This window comes from Dasypus novemcinctus, chromosome 26 (assembly GCF_030445035.2).
Source record: "Dasypus novemcinctus isolate mDasNov1 chromosome 26, mDasNov1.1.hap2, whole genome shotgun sequence".
In the NCBI taxonomy this organism is placed as follows: Eukaryota; Metazoa; Chordata; class Mammalia; order Cingulata; family Dasypodidae; genus Dasypus; species Dasypus novemcinctus.
In genome coordinates, this window is record NC_080698.1 from 16,726,344 (window position 1) to 16,753,296 (window position 26,953).

The following is a 26,953-nucleotide window of genomic DNA, read 5'->3' on the forward strand; positions in this document are numbered from 1 at the left end:
TATTTAAAAGGGAATTTGCCTCCCCTGGCTCGGGATCAGCTCTCTCACTGAGTGAGAATCAGTTCTCAGCATGATCTGGCCCTGATCATGGCATTTTGAAATAACACAGCTAATTGCTATTGCCCCTTGCAAGTCACAAGGAACTGGAAGACACATTTACAATATGGAAGCAAAAATGATTCCCAAGCCTTAATTATAAAATATATTTCATTGCTAGAAGACATAAACAATAGAAATGCTTCGAACTGTGAAATTTGCTTCATAAATGAGTTAGGGAGTGTGGTCCAGCTATATTAAACGACTTTGAATTCCACCAGAAGAGGCATGGTATGGCTGCTTCCCACCAGAGCTTTGCAAATTCTCGCTTTTACAGGACAACTCTTTCTAGTCCCTCTGCTCTCAGTTTTGTCATCATCTTCTCCAGAAAATCCTCCTTGATCATTCTGATCGCAGCGCAAGTGGGATGGCCCTCCTACATGTACCTTGTATCTGTTCCATGCATAGCAAGCATCACACACTGCATTGTAATCAACTGCTTACTGGGTTTCTCAATCAGAGTGTGAGCATCCAGTGGGTAAATTCTGCCCTTTCTATACTAGCATACGTATCCCCCAGTGCCTGCAGAGCATCCAGCTCATTGCAAATGCCCAGTATGTATTGCTGGATAGCTGAGTGATAGGCAGACAGGCAGGTAAGCTGGCCCACGTTGGACAATGGTGTCTGAGGTCTCAGAATTCTTAGAGATAGGGAGAGAGGAAAAGGAATAGAAAAGTGTAATGGGATTCAGGCTCTTGGGGACAGCCCAGGTTCTATCACTAATTAGCTCTGTGACCCTTCATCTCCCCAGATCACAATATCCTAAAGGGAAGTAGCAAAAGGCTGAACCAGGAGGTCCATCAAGTCTCTTCCTGGTTTACCATTTTCTCCTATCTTTCTGCCTTCATGATTATGCCCATGCTTCATAAACAGACCAATTTTTCCATGCCTTAAGTCAAACCCAAAGGAAGACAAGCAAAACTAAATGAGGACAGTGCCTATAGATGCTGAATGAAGGCAAGCATGAATGAATTAGTAAATGAGTGAGCAGGCTTCCCTAAACTCTCTTTTTTTAAACAAAGCAAATTTATTGATACGTATTTAATAAAGCATACAAATTTATCCAAAGTGCACAATCGATATTTGGTATAATCACACAGCTGTGTATTCATCACTTCAATCATTATTAAAGCATTTTCATTATTTCAATAATAATAACAAACAAAAAAGTCTCACAAACAAGGAAATTCCTCATCTCAATCTCTCTATTTCCCCTGCTACACATAGTTGCTATTTCTGGCTATTCTTGCACAATTATTTATTTCTTTATTGAGCAGTTTGAGATATATTCACATAACACATGATCTATCCAAAGTGTATAATCAATGATTTTTATGTAGCTGTTACAAAGTCCTTTATTGTAAAATTGTAAATAAATAGAATAGACTTAAAGAAATTACAAATTTTAAGAGAGAGTACAAGGCCAGGCTATATTTAATATAATTATAAAAAATAGCAAAGCAACAAACATTTATAAATATAAATAAAAATTCAAATATAATAGAAATTAATTATAATTCTAATTTTTATATTATAGCTCTAACTACTGGGCATAATAAACTGTAAGTATGAAATAAATTATTGGTTTAGCTATTTAATTTCCATTTAGGCCATAATTCTTTCTAGATAATCAAATTCCTATTTGGGAATTCTTTACATCTTATTGGAATAAATTACAGCAGATAACAATTTGCTAATTCATAATTTCATGAGGCAGAAAACTCAAAATCTTGTTCAATAGTAGCCATGTTAAATCATTATTAATCCAGATACATTATGAATAATAAAGGGCTAAAGAAAAATGAAGTATCCAAAAATATATCTCTTCTCCAGTCCCCCTCAATTAAAAGCAAGTATTTATTTTGTATGAAGAAAATTATAGAACTGGACACAGGAACAATTTGCCAGTTATACTGAGTAATTATTGTTCATATACTATAATATTGTTATTTTATATTTATCTGGTCTACTCCAGCTCTTTTCTGGTTACTATTTATATGGAACACCTTTCTCCACCTTTAATTTTTAACCTGGATGTGCTCTTACATTTGAAGTGGGTCTCTTTTAGACAACATAGAGATGGCTCTTTTTTTGTCCATTCTATCAATGTCTTTTGATTGGGGAGTTCAATCCATTAACATTCAGTGTTATAACTGTGAAGGCATTACTTTTTTTTAAGGCATTACTTAACCCACTCTGTCCTTCAGTTCTCTGTTGTCATACCATTCTATTATCTGTCTTCATTTCTAAACTCTTCTCCAAATCTCTCGCCCTTCTTATTTTCTTTCAGGCTCAGCACCCCCTTTAGTATCTCTTATAATTCAGGTCTTTTGGTAACATATTGTATCAGTTATGTTTGTCTGTGACTACTTTGAACTCACCCTCATTTTTGAAGGACTTTGCTGGATACAGAATTCTTAGCCGGCAATTTTCTCTATCAGTACTTTTAATGCATCATACTACTTCCTTCTCTCTTCCATGGTTTCTGATGAGAAGTCAGCACCTAATCTTATTGAGTTTCCATTGTATGTGATGCTTTGCTTTTCTCTTGCTGCTTTCAGAATCCTCTCTTCATCTCTAATATTTGTCATTCTGAATAGTAGGTGTCTCAGGGTAGGTCTATCCAGATTTATTCTGTTTGGGATGCACTGTCCTTCTAGAATATTGATATTTATGTCCTTCATAAGGGTTTGGAAGTTTTCAGTCATTATTTCCTCAAATATATTTTCTGCCCCTTTTCCATTCTCTTCTCCTTCTGGGACACCAATAATGTGAATATTTATGCATTTCGTGTTGTCATTCAATTCCCTGAGACTCTGTTCCATTTTTCCATTCTCTTTTCCTGTCTTTTCCAGTTCAGATGTTCTGTCCTTGAAGTCACTTATTCTGTCTTCAAGCAATTCATATCTGCTCTTATGTGCCTCTAATGTATTTTTAATCTCATCCATCATGTCTTTCATTCCCATAAGGTCTGTTACTTTTGTTTGCAGGCTTTCAAATTGTCCTTTTTGCTCTCCCAGTATCTTCTTAATACCTTTTATTTCTTTAGTCATATTTTCTATAAATTCTTTGAAGTAATGTAGGAGAACTGTGTGATTATCATTGCTTAATTGCCTTAAATCCTGTATCTCTTCAGGATATTTGGTTTGCTCTTTTGGTTCGGCCATTTCTTCCTGTTCCCTAGTATGGCTTGTAATTTTTTGCTGATGTCTAGGCATCTGAATATGTTGGTGAATTTACTCTGATGACCAATTTCTTTCTCTTGTCTATTGCTTTTATTTCACAGCTCTTCTTTGATATTTGGTTTAACTTATTCTCAGTCTTTAAAACTGTCCAGCTCAAGTTTTCAAAATTGGACCAGGGACTCACTAGTGGGGCACAGATTTTCTCCCAGGGGTTGGATACAGAGAGCGCTTAGTTTTTGTCTATGCAATTTCCAAACCAGCCAGTAGATGGTGCTAATCAGCATACCTTTCCACAGAGGTGTTTCAGTCTTGGTTTTCCTTTGTTACTGCTTTGAATCTTCAATGAAGATTCAAAGTGGGCTCTGTAGGCAGAATTCACTGAAGAAAAGCACCCAGACCTCCCTTCCCTTTTCCCTTGAAACAGCTGACAGGGAAGATGTCTTATCCCCTCTCAGTTGGCTGAAGTGAGCCAACTGTTTTACCCCAGCTTAACAGCTTGGGGGTGGGACAGGGGTGCCCTTCCTGGCCGCCATGGGGGCTTGGTAACTCACATTTGTTGTTTTGGCTTCTTCATCTCTCTGTCCCTCACCCTCCTAGGAATTGTGTAGCACCCTCCTGGTCTGCTAACTCACAAAGCAAGTCCCTTAGACAGCTTTTGGCTCTTTCTTCACTGTTTCTGTGAGAGCATTTAGTTCTGCCTATTAGTCCATCTTCCTATAATCTTCCTTTCTCTTTTTTTAATTAGAGAACTTGTAGGTTTACAAAAAAAACATGTAGAAAATACAGAGCTTCCATATACTCCCCCTATTATTAATGCCTTGCATTAGTGTGGAACATTTGTTACAAATGATTAAAGAATATTATTATAAGTGTACTATTAACTACAAACCATGTTTACATTAGGGTTCTCTGTGTAGTACAGTCCTATGCTGCTGCTGTTGTTGTTAATTTTTATTCTAGTAGCATGTAGACAAGTTAAAATTTCCCCCCTTTAACCATATTTAAATACATAATTCAGTTCTCTTAATTACATTCACAATGTGCTACCATGACCACCATCCATTACCAAAACTATTTCATTGGCCCAAACACATACTTTATACAAGTTAAACATTAACTTTATTCAACCAGAAGGTGAACTTTTTTCACTTCAGTTCCTTTGAGTTGTCATTTCATCTCTAAGAGAAGGGCAACTTCAAATCCCTTAGAAGAGAAGCAGTCTACCCAAAGGGGGAGGCTGGTGAATTCACTGCTTCACAAAGAAGGTAGCTTAGACCTCCCAAGGAAGTCACAATCTCTAATCAAGGAACATGAACACATATAAGGGGACATTTGAAATATCATCTAATTGAGGAAATAGGTTTCTGACCAGTAGAATCAATTGGTTAAACTCTCTAAGATGTTTTTCCCCCAGGCTAAACGTCAATATTAGGGTGAGTAATTCTAGCCAAGAGTAGCAGCCACACCCCCTTGGTGATTATGGGTTCTGTGGAATTTAATTAGCACTAGAACCCTTGGCCTCAATGTCATGCCATGAAAAAGACATAAGGTATTAAATGATGTAAGTGCAAAATGCTTCTGTTTAGGCTTTATGTCATACTGCTACCCTATCAACATAGAATACATATAGAGAACATATTTCCTATAGTCAGTCAGGATTTTCTTCTATTTCCTGGACTGAGAAAGGCACTGTTCAAGAGAACACTGACATATCACAAACACTAACTAGACAATGCTTTTTTCGTTGCAATTATCTAAGCAGTATATTAAATAATTCTATGTTCAATCTACATTGAACAAATAATTTTACCATACCCCAAATGACTAGATGAAAGATATGAAACAAATATATTTAATGTGAAGATTAAAATTAGACCTTCAGGACAAAGGGCTACTGAAATAAAATAGATTTTTTTAATCAGAAAAAATAGTTTAAAGGTTAGCATTCCCAAAAGATTGGAATGCTGGCAGTTAACTAAATAAATTTAAACTGGGTGATATCTGCTGGGTAACTCATCTCTGTTCCATCTAAAAGCAGATGCTTTATTTCTATTTTATGTTCCACATATTACAATTGACCAGCACCACCACCTGCTAAAACTAGTTGATATCATGATCAGTGTGTCGAGATCAGTTTCTATTTTCAGTTCAAGAGTACTATGAAAGATCACTTATAAGTATGGATTATTTTATATGAAAATTATAAAACAAAAAGAAACTGGTAAAATTCCAAACATCATACGTAAGATGCTCGCTTCTTTAAACTGCCTAAAATGAAAAGGAAGTTGTAGCTAAAAATGTTAAGCATATCAGGTCACATAATACTCAAGAGAAAATGTCTTAGCAAAACATCTAAGTGAAAACATCTTCAGGAACACCATCTCCAGGCAGGGAGACTGGAGAACAAAGATGAGAAGGGTAGTACAACACATGGGCAGGAAGAAAGAAGATCCCATAAACTCGGATTTATCCACCATGGCACAATTGGACCAGATATTCCTTGTCATGGGCATCTGTTCTGTGCATGGTAGGGTATTTAGCAATATCCCTGGCCTCTACCCACCAGATGCATGTAGCAATCCCCCAATTATGCCAACCAAAAATGTCTCCAGACATTGCCAAATGTGCCTTAGGAGAGGAAGAGCTGCAGAATAGCCCATGGTAGTGAACCTCTGCATTACACTCATGGTCCATCTAGTCCAGGATCCAATCCCCAGGATGCCAGCCCAGTTTTGGCTTCAGATGCAGAGTGAGCTTGTCTACACGGAGGTGATCAGACCTTAGGTGAACCACTCATTGCCGAGCAGAGCAGCTTCAAGGAATCTGTCTCAGAACTCTCTAAAGTTTACCTGTGACTACTCCAGAAAAGCCATCGAGACTTTTCAAACCATCTTTTGGGTCTCGTCCTTTAAGTCAACAACCAAAAGAGCAAAAGGTAAACAGCCAAACAACCTAATGGCTTAGAATGGTGTATGAAGAATCTATTTGCGGAATTAAAAAAACAAACAGAAACCACACAGTTGTGATTATATATTTTTTAATCTGGGCCTGGCATCGTATCTTTTTTTTCATTGGTTTCCTATTTTTTTCATCACCTTGTTTAGTGACTGCATCTCTGTTGGTTTGGTAATAGAAATTAGCATCTTTGTACATAAATTTCAGATAAATTTCTCAAATTTGTAGCCTAGTTAATCCCCAAAGATTAATGATCCCAGTTGTCGGATGAGGGAGGCTACTTCACAAACTGGAAACAACTGAAATAGTGTGGTGGTTAAGGATAGCTCCACCACTTCCCTGCCATGTGACTTTTGGCAAGCTATTTTCTAAGTCACAGGCTTCATTTTAATAGAACCTACAATGCCATTCGGTCTGTTGTGAGGATTGATGACATAAAGATAAAAAGTCCGTAAAATAGTGCCTGCTATATAGCAAGGGCTCAATCAATAGTAGATCATTTTTTATTATAAAAATTATCATTTTCATCATAATACAAAATGATCATGCATAACCAGCAATTTCAATTTATCAGGTTCATAAAACATGATGTCTCTCACAATCCAGTAAGTTCAAAATCAGAACTAGAGAAGAAAGCATTCTCTTTGCAGAGCGAGGGAGTATGCTCCCCAAACGTCACATGCTCTTATTTAAAAAGAAAATGAAAGAAGAGTGGTTAAGCTCCTTACTCAAACCTTCAACCCTTTGTACCATAGCAGGGCAATGGAACGGAGGCTAGAGGTATTAGCGTGGGTAGGGCAACAGTCATTTCATCTGTTTTATTTTCCATGAGAATGGTTCCATCTTGCCGCCTACAGAGAACATACTGTTCTGGATACAATGAGTGGGTTTGACATGTCACTGGAGTAAATGACTCTCCTCACAGCTGACAATATTCGTGGGGTAAGAATGGAATTCAAAGTGACTTATTTCCGAAGTTCTCACTTATTCCGAATTTGGTGAGTTCATTTATCCATCTGCCTATTGATTGAGGACCTCTGTATGCCAGGAGTTCTGCCAGGAGCTAGAGATTTCACGGTGATCATGAATGGGGGCTTCCAGGAGCCTAACCCTGTGAGGAAAGCCAACATTGACTAAAGAGATGTGTAATTCCAAACTGAGCCAATTGTCTGCAGGAAATGCTTCCTGAGAATGTAAAACCTCTCCCAGCCAACAGTGTCAGCAAAGGCTTCCCCAAGTTAAGTCACATGAGAACTGAGCAGAAAGCTCTGATGTAAAGCTTGGGACCATATTTCCCAAGCTCCTTTTTAGGGAGGTTCCAATTAGATACTGCCAATGAGGGGCATTTTCATAAAATTCAGGGCTCTTATCCCAGGACTCTGAATCTTGACTGGTAACATGATATAAGAGGCAGAAGGAGGAGGGGGAGAAGATAGTTATCAGTAAACAAAACAACTAAAAAGATTCTCCTGGTTATGAGATCATGGCAGTATTTGCCTTCTTTTGGTCTAGAGTTGTCCTGGTTCTTGATCATTTCCTATCTGTTCCTCTAGCCCCTCTCTTTCAATGCGCGGGCACTGAATATCCCTGCAATAAATTCTCTTTTGCTTTACATAGCCAGAATTGGCTTTGGCTGACTGTATACATACAATGGTTTGCTCTAATAACGTGCCACATATTGCTCTCCATTGCAGTGTTATTTAGGCTTTTGTGTCTCTATCTCCCCAATCAGACCATGAGCTTCTTGAGGAGTGGACAATAATATTCTCTTTGAATCCCCAGGACCTAGAATAGTGACTGACACACAGGAAGTACTCAGTAAATTCAAAATGAATAGATTTTTGCATTAAAAAATTAGGTTTGTCAATAATAAATATAGAAGTCCAACTGGGTGTTTAAACACTGAGAAACAGCTCAGGTGAGTCAAAAAGTTCTCTATACCTCATGTCCATTTTATACTAATGTGGAAATCTCTACATTCTGGTCATCTTCTCAAGGATTACCATTTTTGATAAATTTCATGTGGAAACACTGCATGCCAATAACCATACTCCATAGCATCCTTACCCCTGCTTTCATTCAGTACTTACACTACAGTTCAAAATAGGCAGAATAAAGTTGCTGAAGTGGACAGGTTCATATACACCACTTCCAGAAGCCAACTTCACCAACCCCTCCCTGTTCTTTCCAACCCACAGGGCACTCCACGAAGCCCAGTAGGCAGTCAGTGAACTTGGCTTCCAGAGAGATCACCATCTGTTTTTTCTATCTCTACTAAATAAATCACCTCTGTTCTATAAATTCCCATTGCTTGTGGAAGTGAGACCTAAAATGAAAATTGAGGTGGAACTTTTGGCCCAATTTTTATGGCTTTTTAAATTTTTTCTAGGGTAGCAAGTTTATGCTGCAAGAATCTATGAGTCTGAATTTGATCTAGTTCAAATAATGCTACCATGTCCTAAAAACCTGGGCATTATATACTTTCTAAATGCACAATGTCATCAAGGTTTTATGACATTTCCTACAAAAACTCAATTGTCAGGTAGCACTTCATCAGTTCAAGTCTGAATTCAGGTATGGGAACAATGCTAAGTCTGCAGCATGACAATTGTGCTGCTCTTCTGACTTGGTTATCATGGTTGAAAGGGGATATGTCAGTAAACAACTTTTATATATGTGTATCTCTGTCCCCTACTAAATGAACTCCATGACATGCATTAGTAAAACCAAAAAAAATTGGCAGTAGGACCAAAATTATGGTGGTAGGTCTAAAAATCCATTCTCACTGACCTCTGTGTTATTGTAAAAACCTGACTGGAGATGCCCTGGCCACCTGAAGCCCTTGTTTTATTTAGCCTCACTTCCTTCCTCAAGTGACAAAAGGCTTAGAACATAGCATCCATGCCTGTTGCCCTGGCATGTGACCTGTCCAGGTGGCTAATGGAGTACACAAGACTTCTGAGACCCAAGGCTCTGAAAGCAAAGATGACAGATACGAGGTGCAAGCCTAGCTTCGCCAGGTTAAACAGTTATGAAGGGAATATGCCCGATTCTACTGGCATCAAAACACAGTGCTGCTTGCCAAAGAGTCTATGAGAAAGAAATATGAAGTAACACCGCACCTCTGACATTGACATGAGTTTATTATTCTTCCATGCCAACACACCCTAATCCAAAGCTTATGCTGTTCCAATCCAGGCCTGCCCTAAAACAGCCAATTACGCTGAAGTGCTCAAAACTCCAAGGAGTCCCCAGCCACAAAGACGATGTTTCACTGGCGCGTTTGTTTTTTGTATTATTTCCACATTTGAGCACCTTTCCGAATTGTGTGCCTTGCTTTTTTGGGGGGATTATTTCTTTTTCAATTTGAAAGTATAATAGAGCTCCTGCCCCTTCATAATTTTGCCAGTGTTTCTATTTCCTCTCCAAATATATTGGTAAACTCAGTGAAAAACTGAGCAACCTCTCCAACTTACATGAAGTTTTTCCATATATACAATATCCACATGATTTAAACAAGTGAGATCATGATCATGTTGCCAAAAGAGCCATAATATAGAGCCAGCTTTGTTCTAGAACTTCCAAACTGAACTGGTTTTGAGTCTGCCTATGAGGGGAAAGTTTGAAATTTTGCAGAATATTTGGTCATTTGTCACTATGCATTGGATATGCCATTCAAAGGCTTTAGAGAGATATGTGTTGTCATTTATTCCTCAAGAATGAGAGCTCTTAGTCTCAACTCCTAGAAAAATGAACAATTATGGCGCACTTCCTCGATTCACCCTCACACCAGGTGCTGTCATCATAAAAACTGAGGTCAAAAGGAACATGAGGCTCATTCTTTTAATTTACATTAATCATTTTATCCTATTTTTCTAAAGACAAAATACTTATATTCAGGCTGTGCAACCTTGGGCAAGTTTCTTAACTGCCATAGACTAGTACCATCCAGCTTCCAGGGGTTAGCTAGCAATCATACCTACCTCACAGGGTTATGATCAAAAGTAAATGCATAGGGCATGTAATGCACATAGCAGAGTACCCGGCATACTGTGTTCATCAAAGTATATTCAATAAGCCAGCTTCTGTAATCATTGGATACTGCAGATTTAAATGAAAAAGGCTTCTTTTGAATCTTCCCCACCCTCTCTGAGAACTGCCACTGCAATTCCCACCTGCCCCACACAGCCCCTCTGATTAAGGATCTTTGGTAGCTCTGCCCGGTCCCTTTGTAATTATCTGTACCAGTTAGCTGGGGCTGCAAGAGGGGGATCCAACTGCTAGAGCCTTTTTGTGAAGATCTCAACAGAAGCAAATTAATAATACATCCATCAAATTACCAATATCCTGAGAATTGGTAAAATTTCCATAATTTGGATTAAATCTAACTTTAGTTTTTAAAGGGGAGTCATTATTCTGTACATGGATCACCATTTAGTAAAGGATTCTGGCTGACTTAAAAGAAAAGGATGATACCTAAAATGAATAAATCTGAGAGCATTACACTGGCTACCTCCACCACCCACACTCATGTGAGTAAGACAACTTACTCACCCAGTCCTTGCTGGGTTTATGGGCTACTGACTTCTGCCTGCAGTTGATCATCCTACCTGTAGAGATAGGATCATGCTCTCGTTCTTGGTACAGAAACTAATTAATGTTTATTTATTCACTTAGTCTATATCTCGACTGTGAGAACCTCCACTGCTAGGAGTATTGGGGTGCTTGCTTATCCATGCACTATTTATACTAGGAATGATTTTTCATTTCTGGGATTATTGGTTTCTGTCTGAGTCCAAATCCTGGAGTAATAGAAACATAGATGAATATCTTTGATAAGTGGTTCACAAGTTCCCCAAAGGCGTCAGACAGGTTGCTTTACTCTAAATTTACAGTGACCTTGAACACATTTGCTTATGATTTGTGACTTTTTTAAAAAGCCCTATTTTTTTTTAAATTTCTGTATTTTTTTCCCCATAGAAAACATTTTTATACATTGTGGAGCATGCTGTACAACAAACAGTTGTACACAGTGGAACAGTGTACAACAAAAGAACATAGTTTATCACTTTGGTACAGGCAAAACAGTACATAAAAAAAAGAAAAAAAGAAAAAAAGAAAAGGAATTTGTTGAGAAGAGACTGAGTGACTCTAAGAGTCTAGGAATGACCAGAGAAATCACTTGCAAAAGGGAAACCACAACTAAAATCTAGATAGAGGTCTAGATATTAGGAATTTATTGATAATCTTATCATATCCCCTCTGCAGAAACAAATGAATGCCATCTGTTATCTTCATCTTTTCATAGCTCTGTCCTTGAGTCAAAGTTCCAGGAAAGAGAGCTTTCCTGGCAGTAGCGGGTAGGCATATGGTCTAATCTTGGCCTACCCAGGACTGTAACTTGGGGCCAAGATAGTTCACTCATTCATTCATTCGCTCATTCATTCACTCAACGAATATTTATTGAGCACACACATCTTCTCTCTGTTGAAGAAATAAATAAAGCCTCCACCCTCCTGGAATTTATATTCTAGTGGTGTGAAGGAACACATTTTTAAAATACAAATTTGTTAGATGGTAATAAATATTTCTTAGGAAAATAAAACTGGATAGGGGACTATGGAGGGTTGGAATGGTGATGCTCTTTTATGCAAGATGAACTAGGAGGGCTATAAGAAGGTAACATTTGAGAAAAGCCATGTGAATATTTAGGAGAGTGCTGTACATTAGAAACACAATGTAACCCATACAGGTCATTTTAAACATTCTAGAAGTTACATTAAAATAGTAAAAAGAAACACGTGAAATTAATTTGAACAACATATTTTATTATATTTTTACCAACATATCCAAAATATTTTAATTTAATTAATATAAAAATTATTGAGCTACTGTATATTCTTTTTTCCATAGTAACTCTTCAAATTTTGGTATGTATTTTATACTTAATAGCATATCTAAATTTAGATTAGCCACACTGCAAGAGTTCAAAAGCCCTGTATGACTTGAGGCTACCAAATTGGACAGTTTGGGTCCAGAGTAAGAACATCCTTGCAGAGGGTAGAACAAGTGTCAGAGGCCCGAAGGTCCCCAGAGCCTAGAGTGGTTGATGTGAATGGACAGTAGGATGGGGGTCAGAGAGGTTAGAGGGAGTCCAATCATGCAGGTCTTGCAGGCCATTATAGACCCTTCTACTGTTAATCTCAGAGAGGCTGGAAGCCATCTGGGGAGGTTCCACAGGGCCCCATGCTCAAACCCCACATTTGGTTTAATGCTCTGCTATTACTGTGTTCACATTCTCAGTAACTTTTTTAAAAGGACTCCCAAAGTTTCCTTTTGTGCTCAGTCCCACAAATTCTGGGTATTTTGATGAGAGAGTAACATGAGTTGTTTTATGTGTTCAAAGGATAACTCCAGTTTCTGTAAGGGTAGAAGAGGAAAAACAGGAAGCTGCTGGTATAAACCAGGTGAGAGATGATGATAGGAGACAAGACCCAGAGAAGGCAGTGAGAGTCCGCATCTACAGCTACAGAGTGGGTGCCCAGCAACAGTATCTGTCTAAGGCAGCATCCTGGGCAGCTGCCCCCTCCCGCCCACCACTGAGCACCACTTGGTGTCCGCAGTTTCAGGCTGCCTACAGGTTATTCTGAGAGCCCTACATCATTCCAAAGCATTTTCTTTTTGCTTATAAGAGCAGGAATTGGCTTCTCTTCCTGCCTACCTTTGGCTAGGTAAAGACAGGATACCCCATGCTTCCCCTAAAATTGCATGCAGTAGCAAATGGGAATTCTGTAAATGCAAACCAGAGTGCTGTCACCAAATCAGAGTCCCCAACAATGGAGAAAACTAGCTGTGGAAAGTTGGAAGAAGAGAAGGGCCCTAACCAAGTTGAGCATCTTTTGCTCTAGGTCATTGTGCTTGGAGCTTATTATACAGTCTTTTATTGATTCCAAGGAAGTAATGGATATAAAATACTACCTCTCCCTGCAAAAAAAAAAAAAAAAATCTATAAGGCTTTGTATAGGATTTACTAAAGTTTATATATGTAAATAAAAGTGCATCTAAACTACATTTAATTGTGCTCCTGAATGTGATGGAGGTGGACTCAGATGTGACCTCTCTACATATGCCTCTTCTTTCACTGAACCTGTGGTTGGTGCTGGGGTTTGTGTATGCTCAGGGGACTTGAATCTCTAGACTGGCCATGAGCCAGGTGGGTGAGCCTCAGCAGAGTTGTAGCAACTACTCTTGAGTTCGCTGGACTTACCCAGGTGAGCTGACGGGGAGATAAGAATGGTCAACCACCACACCAGGGAACTGAGAGTATCTACAACTGTAAAAGCAGGAGAATCGCATCCATCAGCCATGTGGGATCTAAGGCCCCTCTCAATTTAGAGGTGGAGTGGACATTGCCATCCCAGGGCCCACCGGATGGAGGAATATAACATGGTTTGGAGTGGATTTGCTGGTATTCTACTATAGAACGCTATGGCTCTAGCAATGGAAGTAATTGTATCATTCAAGTGGAAATGGTGGCCACGGGAGTTGCTGAGGACAGGGAGAGGGAGGAAGAGGTGTGATATGGGGCATTTTTGGGACTTGGAGTTGTCCTGAGTGATCCTGCAGGGACAGATGCAGGACATTGTATATCCTGCCATAATCCACTGGATGGACTGGGGGAGAGTGTGAACTACAATGTAAACTATGGCCCATGTGGTGTGGCAGTATTCCAGGGTATATTTACTAAATGCAATGAATGTGCCACACTGATGAAAGAGGTTGTTGATGTGGGAGGAGCTGGGGGTGGGCTGGGGGCTGGGGTATATGGGAACTTCTTATGTATTTTAATGTAACATTTTGTGTGATCTATTTATCTTTTTTTAAAAAAGACAATAATAAAGATAAATTAAAAAAAAAGAAGAGCAAAGAAACAAATAAATAAATTAAATAAAATAAAATACATTTAAGATCCAAAAACTACATTGTTCAACTCTCAGTAAAGAGAAAGGAAACAGGGAGTGGATGTGGCTCAAGCAGATGAGCGTCCGCCTCCCACATGGGAGGTCCCAAGGTTAGGTTCTCAGTGCCTCTTGAAAAAACAAAAACAAACAACAAGCAAAACAAAACAAAGAAAAAACAACTCAGGGAAGCCAATGTGGCACAGTGGTTGTCCCACATATGAGGTCAGGTTCAATCCCTGGCCCCTGGTAGCTCAAAAAAAAGAGATGGAGATGTTACTCAAATGTGGCCAGTCTCGAAGCCAAACTCAGCATGTAAATGCAATGCCTTCCCCCCAGCGCGGGACATGACACCCGGGGATGAGCCTCCCTGGCAACGAGGGACCACTATCAACTACCAACTGATGATGCAACTGGAAAATGACCTTATACGGAAGGTTCAATGCGGATCAGCAGAATATCCATGTCTACATAAAATACCATGACTTTAAAATGCTGTTTGACCTAAAGTAAGGGGGAAATGGAAAGGAGAAATGAGTTTATATGGCTACGAGTTTCTAAAAAAGAGTCTGGAGGCTGGCAGAAGGTTTGCCCTCATGCACAACTGAGCAGAGTCAGAGAGACAGATAAAGCAGATACAACCCCCAGATATTGGTTCCTTTGAGGGCTAAAGAGACCCATGGGAGTTATGGTCATGGCCGATGGGGTTAACTACCAGGGCAGATGGCCCCTCTTTGGAAATGGTGTTTATGTGTGATGAATCTGGACTCAGATGGGATCTCCCTTCATAAGACTTTCATGCTAATGTGCTGGAGGTGCAGTTAATGTTGGGGTTTAAGATATATTTAGGGGATTTGAATCTCTGGACTGACAATGTGATAGCCAGGTCCTGAGCCTCAACAGACTCCAGCACCTACAATCTGATCTATTGGACTTACCACACTCAGCTAAGATGGAGTTGAAGAAGGACAACCACCACACCATGGAGCCTAGAGTGATTACAACTGAAAATGGGAGGATTGCATCCAGCATCCAGGTGGAATCTGACCCTCCTCTTGACATAGAGGTGCAATGGACACAACCAATCCAATGTCCACATAGAAGAGGTGGCATTGGATTGGGAAAAGTGGACATAATGGACAAAGGGTATGGGGAAAGGCAGGAAGAGATGAGAGGTGGAGGCGTCTTCGGGACATGGAGCTGCCCTGGATGGTGCTTCAGAGGTAATCACCGGACATTGTAAATCCTCACAGGGCCCACTTGATGGAATAGAGGAGAGTATGGGCCATGATGTGAACCAATGTATATGAGGTGCAGAGGTGCCCAAAGATGTACTTACCAAATCCAATGGATGTGTCATGATGATGGGAACGAGTGTTGTTGGGGGGGGGGGAGAGGGGGGGTGGGGGGGTGGGGTTGAATGGGACCTCACATATATATTTTTAATGTAATATTATTACAAAGTCAATAAAAAATTAAAAAATTAAAAAAAAAAAAAGAGATGGAGAAAAGGAACATTAAAAATTTAACTTTCTAAACTTTCTTTATTATTTGAGACATATATCTAAATTTGTACAATTACTTCTGTGTTATAAACTGGCAAATGTAAAAAGCCATTGCTATTTAATACTTAGGTAATAAAATAAAAAGTTCATCAGGTTCTGCTAAAAATGACATAATTCAATTACCAGTAAGTTAAAAGTTCATACTTCCTAATCTAAAATCCTTTTAAAAAATTGTTTTATATGTCCAAAAAAATGACCAAGAAAATTACCAATAAAAGGCCCCCATATCCCTAACAACTGCCAATCAGAAGGACTGAGTTTGGCCACTCACCTTTTTCTGAAGAACATTGATTTTTCTTTCCTTTACTTCTAACATATCTTTCATGTCACGAATCTCTCCAGCTAGTGTCCCCTTCTCTTCCGTGAGGTCCTGTAGCTGTTTTGTTTTTTTATTGAGAAAGGATTCTTTCTCTTCCAGTCGTAACCTCAGCGCATCCACCTGAAATCCAGAAAATGAAAGATGGCTGTGGTTTTACAAAGCAGTTAGCAGTGACCGGGAGTCATGTACTCGGGGTGGGATGGAGGGGTCGGGACGATGCTCTCTGAGCACAGCCCGATTCAAACCCCATTGCTCAAGGCTTCCTCCACTCTGCGTGTGTCAACAGCCTATGTCTACATTAAAGTCCTGGTGGGCGTGTATGACAACTGTGATAGATATTTTTAAAAACAATGTTTACATGACACAAGTAGTTATGGTTTCACGTTGTGAAGCCACAGGTCGGAAACAAAGCACACTAATGCTCCACGTCTTTGCAGCCCCGGAGGGGTAAAGCTGCTCATGTGATACTGCACACTTCTTCTCTAAGAAGAAGGAAACTGCGACGAGCCCTGCCACCAACATCTGGAAGGACCAGACTGACAGGAAGAGAAATAGTCCTACATTAGGCTGCCAAGAAGTAAATGCTGCTGCAGATAGAAAATGCTGTGGAAACAACACTCATTCTCTAGCTTTATGAAAGACGACTTTTCAAACACTAAAAAAATAAAGAAATGAAAGCATACAAAATTCCTATTTCTACATTAGTTCAAAATTTAGAAAATTAGAATTCCTGCTTTTCAAATGGCACTAATGAGAAGAATAAGCTTTTTTTTAAAATTGTACATTCTGAAAACTGTGTGCAAGGTTCTATTTCTAGGCTACTCAGACTAGACAATAGAAGAAACTCACTGGGGTTATAGAGAAATTAACAATTTAAAGAACATGAAGAGTATCAAAAGATGGTTTAAAAGTGAATTCTCTATAGCCTTTTAATATTTTTCTTTATTGATCTATAAGCAACATTTTGCATTCCATGTTTATATATACAGACAAACACTTTATTTGGTGGGCTATTGTCTTTAACTATTTTCAATAACAGGCTAAACGATTTCCAAGGAAATTGTTCTTAGCTGAGCAATGATGTTTTATATACTGCTCACAAGACATTCACTTTTTTTATTGGATGGAGAGAAAGATTAGAACCCTTTGCCAAAATGATTGTGCTGCCTTTTCAGCAGATATCTTCATGATACACTTTTATCTGGATCATTAAAGACACTTTAACGTATGATTATGTGTAAAGGCTAAGGTTAAATTCATACATGGGTTTGAAGAGCGATTCCCTAAAGGATCTGTCCCAGTCACTCTGGGAAAGGATATATAAAATAACTAATGTCAGTTTCCCTTTTGAAGTACGAAAGTAATATACTATGTTTACTACAACATATGAAAATGAAATAAAAATCATACAGTGGATTTAAAAATACATGTCCACAATACAGTGTTTAGAGAAATGTCATAGCAGCATTGTTCATAATGACCCAAACCGGAAACAACTCATATATCCATTAGCAGGCAAATGGATAAACAAAATTACAGTACTTTCATACACAATATTATTTAGTCATAAATATATGGAATGCCAATGAGCTATGAATATATTATAAGGAATACTGTTTAGCCATAAAAAAGAATGCACTACAGATATACACATGATGAATCTCAAAAGTATGATGAGTGAGAGCAGAGAACTGACTTCATTTATATGAAGTTCTAGGGGAGGGAAAACTAATCTATGGTGATAGAAATTAGAGCCATGGTTGCCTTTATTGGGCAATGGGAAGACAGAATGCAAAACTTCAGAAGAGAAATTTTTGTTCTATACCTGCACTGGGCAAATGAAGAGCTGGAGATCTGATACATCTCAGTGACTGTACACTTATTATTTATATATTTTTTTTCCTATGATGCTTTTATTTTTTTTTTTAAAGATACACAGTTCACACAAAATGTTACATTAAAAAATATGAGGTTCCCATATATCCCACTCCCCACACCCTTCTCTCCTCCCACATCAACAACTTCTTTCATTGTGTGGTATATTCATTGCATTTGATGAATACATTTTGGAGCACTGCTATACAGCATGGATTATAGACAGTCTCTGGAGGTCCATGTGCTAGCTGGGCCCTGAGCCTCAGCAGAGTTGCAACACCTTTTCTCCAGTTCATTGGACTTACCCAGGTCAGCTAACAAGGAGGTGAGGATAGTCAACCACCACATAAAGGAACCAGGAGAGTCTACAACTGCAAGGAGGAGAATCCCATCCATCAGCCATTTGGGATCTAAGCTCCCCTCTCAATTTAGAGGTGGAGTGGGCATTGCCATCCCAGCATCTTCAAGGTGTAGGAATAAAATATGGATTAGAGTGTACTTACTGATATTCTACTATAGGATTATTATTTATATTTTAGTAACATTGAAAATCATACACATATACAACTAAAGATTAATATCCATCTTTGAATAACTTCTATCATGAGAGAAATCAAAACAAACAAAGAAAACCCAGCCTGGTGACCAAATCACCAATACCTCCATAGGGAGAATAAGGAGAGGTTGGGGAGAATGGGAAAGGTGCACATGGGAAATGGGGTGGAGGAATTTTATATTCATTCTCCATGACAATAAGTCAGTAAGTAGCAGCTACATTAACAATCATGAGTAGCAATGTAAGCATGTTATTAACCAGGCAAAAAAAAGTTAAAAGGGGTTATCTCTGGGGAATGAAAAATGGAGTAGGGAAACGGACTTGGCCCAGTGGTTAGGGCGTCCGTCTACCACATCGGAGGTCCGCGGTTCAAACCCCGGGCCTCCTTGACCCATGTGGAGCTGGCCCATGCGCAGTGCTGATGTGCGTGAGGAGTGCCCTGCCATGCAGGGGTGTCCCCTGCGTAGGGGAGCCCCATGCGCAAGAAGTGCGCCCCGTAAGGAGAGCCACCCAGTGCGAAAGAAAGTGCAGCCTGCCCAGGAATGGCGCCGCCCACACTTCCCATGCCGCTGACGACAACAAAAGTGGACAAAGAAACAAGACGCAGCAAATAGACACAGAGAATAGACAACGGGGGGGGGGGGGTTGGATTAAATAAAAATAAATAAATCTTTAAAAAAAAAATGGGGTAGAAGATGTGAGATGACTGCTACATCTCACTGAAAATTTAATGCATATTTTGGTTTTTAAAATTCTATTAAAGTAAATTTTGGATTAAAAATAAAAGAGACAAAAGTAATAATTAAAAAAAAAAAAAAAAGGACTTTGATTGACCAAGATGGCAGAGTAAGAGACTCCAGGGTGCTGTTTACTCAAAGAATCATTGAAAAACTAACAAAAACTGACAGAGACATCTTCAAAACTCTGGGAAACATCTAAAGGGTTGCAATTACTGGGTGAGGTAAGTTTTGAATCAAGAAAATGCAGCATTAAAAAAACTTTCCATAAAGATGCTACAATGGAAATGCATAAAGAACAATGAAAAATCTATGGTTATGGACAAACAATGTACAAAGATCATTTATAGTAAGTACAAAATATGGTAGGAACAGTGAATGTATATATCATTGAAGATAAGTTGGCATCAAATCAAATATGATTGTTATAGATTTACAGAATGTTAGATTTTAACCCTGTGATAACCAAAAAGAAAACACATGAAAACATATTCAAAAATAAATGAAAAAGGTCTCAAAATGGTTTTTTAAAATATAAATAAATATAAAGGGAGGCATTAACAGTAGAATTGAGGATCAAAAAAGGCATAGGCTTACAAAGACAAAATAACAAAATGGCAGAAGAAAGTACTGCATAGTAAATTAGTTCTTTTAAATGTAAATGTATTAAACTTTTCAGTCAAATGGCAGAGATTGGCAAAGTGGATTTAAAAAAAGCATGACACAAAGCAATTGCTGCTTAGATGAGTCACCTTAAATTCAAAGACATAAAAATGTTGAAAGTGAAAGGATGGAAAAATATATGTATCATGCAAGTACTAACCAAAAGAGAGCAGGGGTAGCTATTCTAATAACAGAAATAATCTTTAAGTTAAAAACTGTTATGAGAAACAAAGAAAGTCATTATATACTGATAAAGGGGTTAATTCAACAAGAAAACATAACAATTACAAATGCATACACACCTAGCAAAACCCTAAAATATATGAAGTAAATACTAACATATTTGAAGGGAGAAAAGACTGTTCTACATTAATAGTAGGAGAGTTCAATAAAGTACTTTCAAAAATGGATAAAGGGAAGTGGATGAGGCTCAAGTGATAGAGCATCCATCTACCATATGGAGAGTCCAGGGCTCGATCCCCAGGGCTTCCTGACCCGTGGGGTAAGCTGGCCCACATGCAGTGTTGCTGTGTACAAGGAATGCTGTGCCACGCAGGGGCGCCTCCATGTAGGGGTGCTCCATGTGCAAGGGGTGCTCCATGTGCAAGGAGTGCGCCCTGCAAGGAGAGCCGCCCCACATGAAAAAAGTGCAGCCTGCCCAGGAGTAGCACCACACACACAGAGAGCTGACACAGCAAGATGACGCAACAAAAGAGAGATACAGTTTCCCAATGCCACTGGATAATGCAAGAATGGACACAGAGAGCAGACAACAGGGGAGAAGGGGAGAGAAATAAATAAAATAAATCTTAAAAAAAAAAAAATGGATAGAACATCTAAACAGAATATCAATAAGGAAATAGAAGATTTAGACTATCTAAACAGAAGATCAATAAGGAAATAGAAGACTTAAATGCAGCTCTAAACCAGTTAGACCTAACAGACATATGTAGAACATTTCACCCATTAACAGCAGAATACACATTCTTCCCCAGTGCACATGGATTATTGTCCAGGATAGACCTTATGTTAGGTACAAAATAAGTCTCAAGAAATTAAAAAATACTGTGATCATATACTATATCCATCCCTTATGAATATAGATGCAAAAATCTTCAACAAAATACTGAATACAAAAGCACATTAAAAGAAGTATACACCATGATCAAGTGTGATTTATTCCAGGTATGCAAGGGTGGTTCAACATAAGAAAATTAATTAATGTAATACACCATATTAATATAACAGGGGGGAAAACATAGGATTATATCACTGATGTGGGAAAGACATTTGACTAAATCTACCACACATTCTTAATAAAACCACCTAGAAAACTAGAAATAGAAGGAAACGTACTCAACATGATAAAGGACAAATATGGGAGAAAAAAAACAGATATCATACTCAATGGTAAAAGAATGAAACTTTTCCTCTAAGATTAGGAAAAAGACAAGGAGGTCTACTGTCACCACTGGAAGCTCTAGCCATAGCAATTTGGCAAATAAAAGAAAGAAAAGGCATCTGATTGGAAGGGAAGAAGTAAAACTTACCCTATTTGCAGATGGCATGATGCTATATAAAAAAATCCTGAGAAATCTACAGCAAAGCTACTACAGCTACTAAATGAATTCAGCAAAGTGGTATAACATCAACACAAAAAAAAAATCAGTAGTGCTTCTTGTACTAATAATGAACAATACTAAAGGAAATCAAGACAAAAAGTCCATTTAAAATAGCAACTAAAAAAATCAAATATCTAGGAAAATATTTAACCAAGAATGTAAAGTACTTGTACACAGAGAACTACACAACATTGCTAAAAGAAATCAAAGAATAGCTAAATAAATGAAAAGATATTCTGTGTCCATGAATTGGAAGACTAAACATTGTTAAGATGTCGATTCTACCCAAAGTGATTTATAGGGTCAACATAATCCCAAGAAAATTCCAACAGCCTTCTTTGCAGAAGTGGAAAATCCAATCATCAAATTTAGATGGAAGGGCAGGCTCCCTGAATAACCAAAACCATCTTTAAAGAGAAGAATGAAGTTGGAGGACTAACAGTTTTTTAGTTTAAAACTATTACGAAGCTACAATAATCAAAACAGCATGGTACTGGCACAAAGACAGGCATATAAACCAATGGAATCAAATTAACAGTTCAGAAATAAACTCTCTTATCAATAGATAATTGACTTTTGATAAGAGTGCCAAGACCACTCACTGGGGAAAGAATAGTTCAACAAATAGTGCTGGGAAATATGCTTAAGAATGAGAGTGACATACAGCGAATGGACACAGAGAGCACACAATGGGGGGGGGGGAGGACAGGGAAGGGTAGAGAAACAAGTTTTTAAAAAAAGAATGGGGAGAGAAATAAATTTTTAAAAAATAAATCTTAAAAAAAAAAAAAGAATGAAAGTAGACCCCACCATGTAAAAAAATTAACTCAAAATGGATCAAAGACCTAAATGTAAGAACACAAACAATAAAACTCCCACGAAAAAAACAGGGACACATCTTTAGGACCTGTGTTAGTAAATGGTTTCTTTGACTTCACACCAAAAGCACAAGAAGCAAAAGAAAAAAATAAATGGAGCTTCATCAAAATTTTAAAATTTGTGCCAAGGACTTGATAATGAAAATAAAAAGACAACCAACAGAATGGGAGAACATATTTGGAACCACATATCCAATACAGGTTTAATATCCAGAATATATAAGTAAATCCTATAACTCAACAGTAAAAACACGAACAACCTAATTAAAAGTGAGTAAAAGGGAAGCTGATACAGCTCAAGCAATTGGGCACCTGCCTACCACATGGGAGGTCCCAGGTTCAGTTCTCGGTGCCTCCCAAAAAGAAGATGAGCAAAGAGAAGGAGCACATGACGAACAGATACAGAGAGCAGACAAGCAAGCACAAACAATGAGGGGGTGGGAGGGATAAATATACAAATAAATTTTGTTTTAAGTGGGCAAAAGACTTCAACAGACATTTCTTCACAGCAGGCATATAAATGGCCAATAAGAACATTAAAAGATGCTCAACATCATCAGCCATTGGGGAAATGCAAATCAAAACCAAAAGATACCATTTTATACCACTAGAATGGTTAATATTTTAAAAAGGAAAACAGTATAGTGAGCAGAGGGAAAGAGGAACACTCATAAATTGTTGGTGGAAATATAAAATCGTACAGATGTTATGGAAAACGGTGTAATGGTTCCTGAGAAAGTTAAGTATAGAATTACCATATGACCCAGCAATTCCACTTCTAGGTATATACTGAAAAGAATTGAAAGTAGGGACTTGAAAAGATATTTTCATACTGAAGTTCATATCTTCATTATTCACAATTGCTAAAGATGGAAGAAACCCAAGCGCCCATCAATAGATGACTAGAGAAACAAAATGTGGTATATATAGACAATGGAGTATTATTCAGCTGTAAAAAGGCATGAAGTTTCTGATACATGGAACAACACGGATAAACCTTGAAGACATCAAGTTGTGTGAAATAAGCTAGGCACAAAAGATCAAATAATGTATGACCTCACTGATATGTAATAATTAAAATAGGCAAAGTCATAGACTCAGAAAATAGAACAGGGAAGTGGACTTGGCCTAGTGGATAGGGTGTCCACTTACCACATGGGAGGTCCGCGGTTCAAACCCCAGGCCTCCTTGACCCATGTGGAGCTGGCTGATGCGCAGGGGTGGCCCCTGCGTAGGGGAGTCCCACGTGCAAGGAGTGCACCCCATAAGGAGAGCCGCCCAGCACGAAGGAAAGTGCAGCCTGCCCAGGAATGGCGCCGCACACACGGAGAGCTGACACAACAAGATGACGCAGCAATAAGAAACACAGATTCCCGTGCCGCTGACAACAGAAGCAGACAAAGAAGACGCAGCAAATAGACACAGAGAACAGACAACCGGGGTGGGGGGAGAAATAAATAAATAAATCTTTTTTTAAAAAAAGAAAATAGAACAGATTACCAGGGGCTGGGGTGAGGGTAGGGAATGGGGAGTTAATACTTATTTGGTATACTTTCTGTTCGGAGTGATGGAAAATTTTGGTGATATATGATGAATTAAATATTTGGGTATAGTTAAAATGGGAAATTTGGGGGGAAGCAGATTTAGCTCAAGCAGTTGGGGTCCTGCTTCCCACATGAGAGGTCCCAGGTTCAACCTTCTGTGCCTTCCAAAAAAAACAAAAAACAAAACAACAAGCAAACAAACAATAAAACCAACTCAGGGGAGCTGATGTGGCTCAATGGTTGAGTGCCATCTTCCCAGATAAAAGGTCCCAGACTCAATCCCTGGCCTCAGGACCTCAAAAAGAAGGTTGGGGGGTGGGGGGGTGGGGGGGGTGGGGGGGTGGGGGGGGTGAATTTTCAGTTGTGTATACATTATTAGAATTTAACAATTTAAACAAAAAAATTTCAGACCATTAGGGTTCAAACAGTGAACCCTAATAAAATCTAAAGACTATAGTAAAAGTATAATTATAATAAAATTGCTTCATTAATTGTAACTGATGTACCACGCTAATACAAAGTGTTAATAATAGGAAAAACTGTGTGTGAGTGGACATATATGGGAACTCTGTATTTTCTGCATGATTTTCTTTAAACTTACAACTTATCTAATAAAAAATAATTCTTTTTAAAAAGGATGTGAAAATACAATATGCCAAAACAAATAAATATATCAATACTATGATGGCACAGAGCCAAAAGACAACTTGGAACCCTGGAAAGAAGACACTTAGGCTCTAGGTCCATTTCCACAATATCTGTGAGAATCAAAGCAAATAACACACATTTCCTTCCTATACCCACAAATATCCAGCCGTAGTTTCTCCATCTGTAAAACAAAGAGGTTGAAATAGATAGTCTCTAAGTGCCAGACACTTATGATTTTTAAAGGCAGGAATCAGTTTTAGCAGAATACATCAGAGAAGGCTGATGATTTAACAACAGGGTGAGACATTTTCTTTTTATATGGGGGTATGTGTGTTATTGGAATAGACTCTCCATCTGAGGAAAACGCTGGGCAAAGTTGTGCTTTTAAAGGTCCAAGGTGATAGTGAGATGGGCAGGAGAGGGTTTTTCCCATTTCTGGTTCAGAGAGGAGGATGAAGCTGGGAATTCCCTGCAGCGGAAGGGATGACAACAGTATTCGGAGCCCAGATGGCAAAGGAGCCCTGCTGGCATGAGAAAGGTACATGTTCTTTGACTGGGAAGTGTGAGAATCAGAGGTTCTTCAAATATCTGATAACCATGCCTCTTTGAACATAATGGCCATAGAGATTTAGGGGCTGGGAAGATGAGGGTATACCCTTGTCCTGAGGACTTCTTAAAGAAAGCCGGGTGGAATTCACACGTGTTACACTAAAGCTTAAGGGTGGCAGGTTCCCAAGTGGCCTATCTGTACAAAGTTCTCATCTACCAGCCTGTACTAACACTAATACTTCTCTTTGGGCTTCATGACACCTCGTGGAAAAATAGGATGCTTAGTTTATACATAAAGGTATTGTTTGCTGGGTTCCCTTGAAATTGGCAGGACAGACTAAGCACTACAGATTATAACAGTGGTGACAAGGGCTTAAGTTCAATCATAGATTTGCACACAGGCTGACCAGGACTCAGTGTGAATCTGAGAACAACCCATGACTACAGTGCCATTGGCCCCACATTCTAGCTCTCAAAGCTAGATAGTCTATATTTGGACTAAAGGAAATGCCCAATATGCAAATCTGTGATAAAAATAAATTACAATATGGGAAGTAGTGAGAGGTTCTGGAAAGAGTTTAGAAAAAGAGACTCCAAAATGATGAATAATATGCTTAACATTTGTAGCACCTTCTTGCCATGTGTAATCTATCAGTGCCCTGCTGTATCTTCCTGAGCCCAGAAGAGATGAAAAGCAACCCTAGTTGTGAGACTACTTCTCTGGGGAAAAGCAGAGAGCAAGGATGTGGTGATCAACACACAACTCACGGCACCCAAATTCAACCTGGCAGGAGGGAGTCTGTGCCAGCTGAGGTCTTCAATTTACGAGTTTATTTTCCATGCACCGGAAAGGACGTGCTTAGCTTCAAAGGAATGTGAATCGTGTCCTTCAACCACCTTCACTCTATCTTTAGAGCTTTGCACAATCTCCTAGAAGCAAGAAATGAAGCTTAAGGTCTTTTTTTTTCCCTTAAGTTAAGACAAAACTTTGGCCTGAACTGCATCCAATTCTCAGCCAGCATTAGCCTGGTTTGCAGTAAGCAGGTATGACATCATTCCTAAAGTCAAATTTAAACTTCCAGATGGTGCGAAACCACAAGCAGACACACAGGCCTTCTGATGCACAGACGTTTAAATAGGGGAAGAACAGTAAGAAAGAGTATATTCTATTAGAAATTAGAATATAGAGCTCCAAACTGGGTATCAGTGAGTGGGGCTACAGCTCCCTTCACTAATATTCTACCCTGACTCAAAAGAGTACGTCATTTAAAGAAGAATCAGAAAAGCATCTGAAGTCTAGATTATATTCCAACATCAGGTAGAGACATAAAAGTTAAAATGTTTGGGAATATGAAATACCTTTCTTTGCCTCTTCACTCAACACCAAATAATTTTAAGGGCCCTTTACTCTCTCTCTTAAACTTTGGCAGTTGGCTCAATAATAAAACTTGGCAGAGCAAAAAGCACCATCATTTCCCAGACAAACAAAAGAAAATTAGAACTGTATGACAGAGTCAGTGTGCAAAGAGACCCATAAGTTGAATTTTCAATTTTTACACATAAGACTTAACGCATGAAAACTAGTCACCTAATGCTAAACGTAGGACAACCTTTCCATTTTAGAAGAATTACTCATTTCCTTCTGAGCCAATTGTGTGTGTATGTGTATGTGTGTAAGAGCACTTAACACATGAAAATTTAACCTTTTATCTGGCAGTATAAAACATAAAACATTTGTTATCACTTCAGTTCCAGGTAATAACTTGAAAGAAAAGGACCATGGCAATGAAAATGGCAAAAATT

The 26,953-nt window shown here is 38.6% G+C and overlaps 1 protein-coding gene across 20 annotated transcripts in view; it reads right to left on the reverse strand.

The window, feature by feature from the left end:
• Window positions 1–26,953, reverse strand: part of ERC2 (ELKS/RAB6-interacting/CAST family member 2) — a 999,838-nt gene that overhangs the window by 527,823 nt on the left and 445,062 nt on the right. For all 20 annotated transcript variants that reach the window (XR_011647540.1, XR_011647537.1, XR_011647539.1 and 17 more), the window contains one exon: window positions 16,031–16,198. Coding sequence is in view for 10 of the 20 variants with exons in the window: in XM_071212097.1 (XP_071068198.1) it covers window positions 16,031–16,198 (168 nt within the window). In the remaining 10 variants the exon portion in view is untranslated. The remainder of the gene's footprint in view (window positions 1–16,030; window positions 16,199–26,953) is intronic.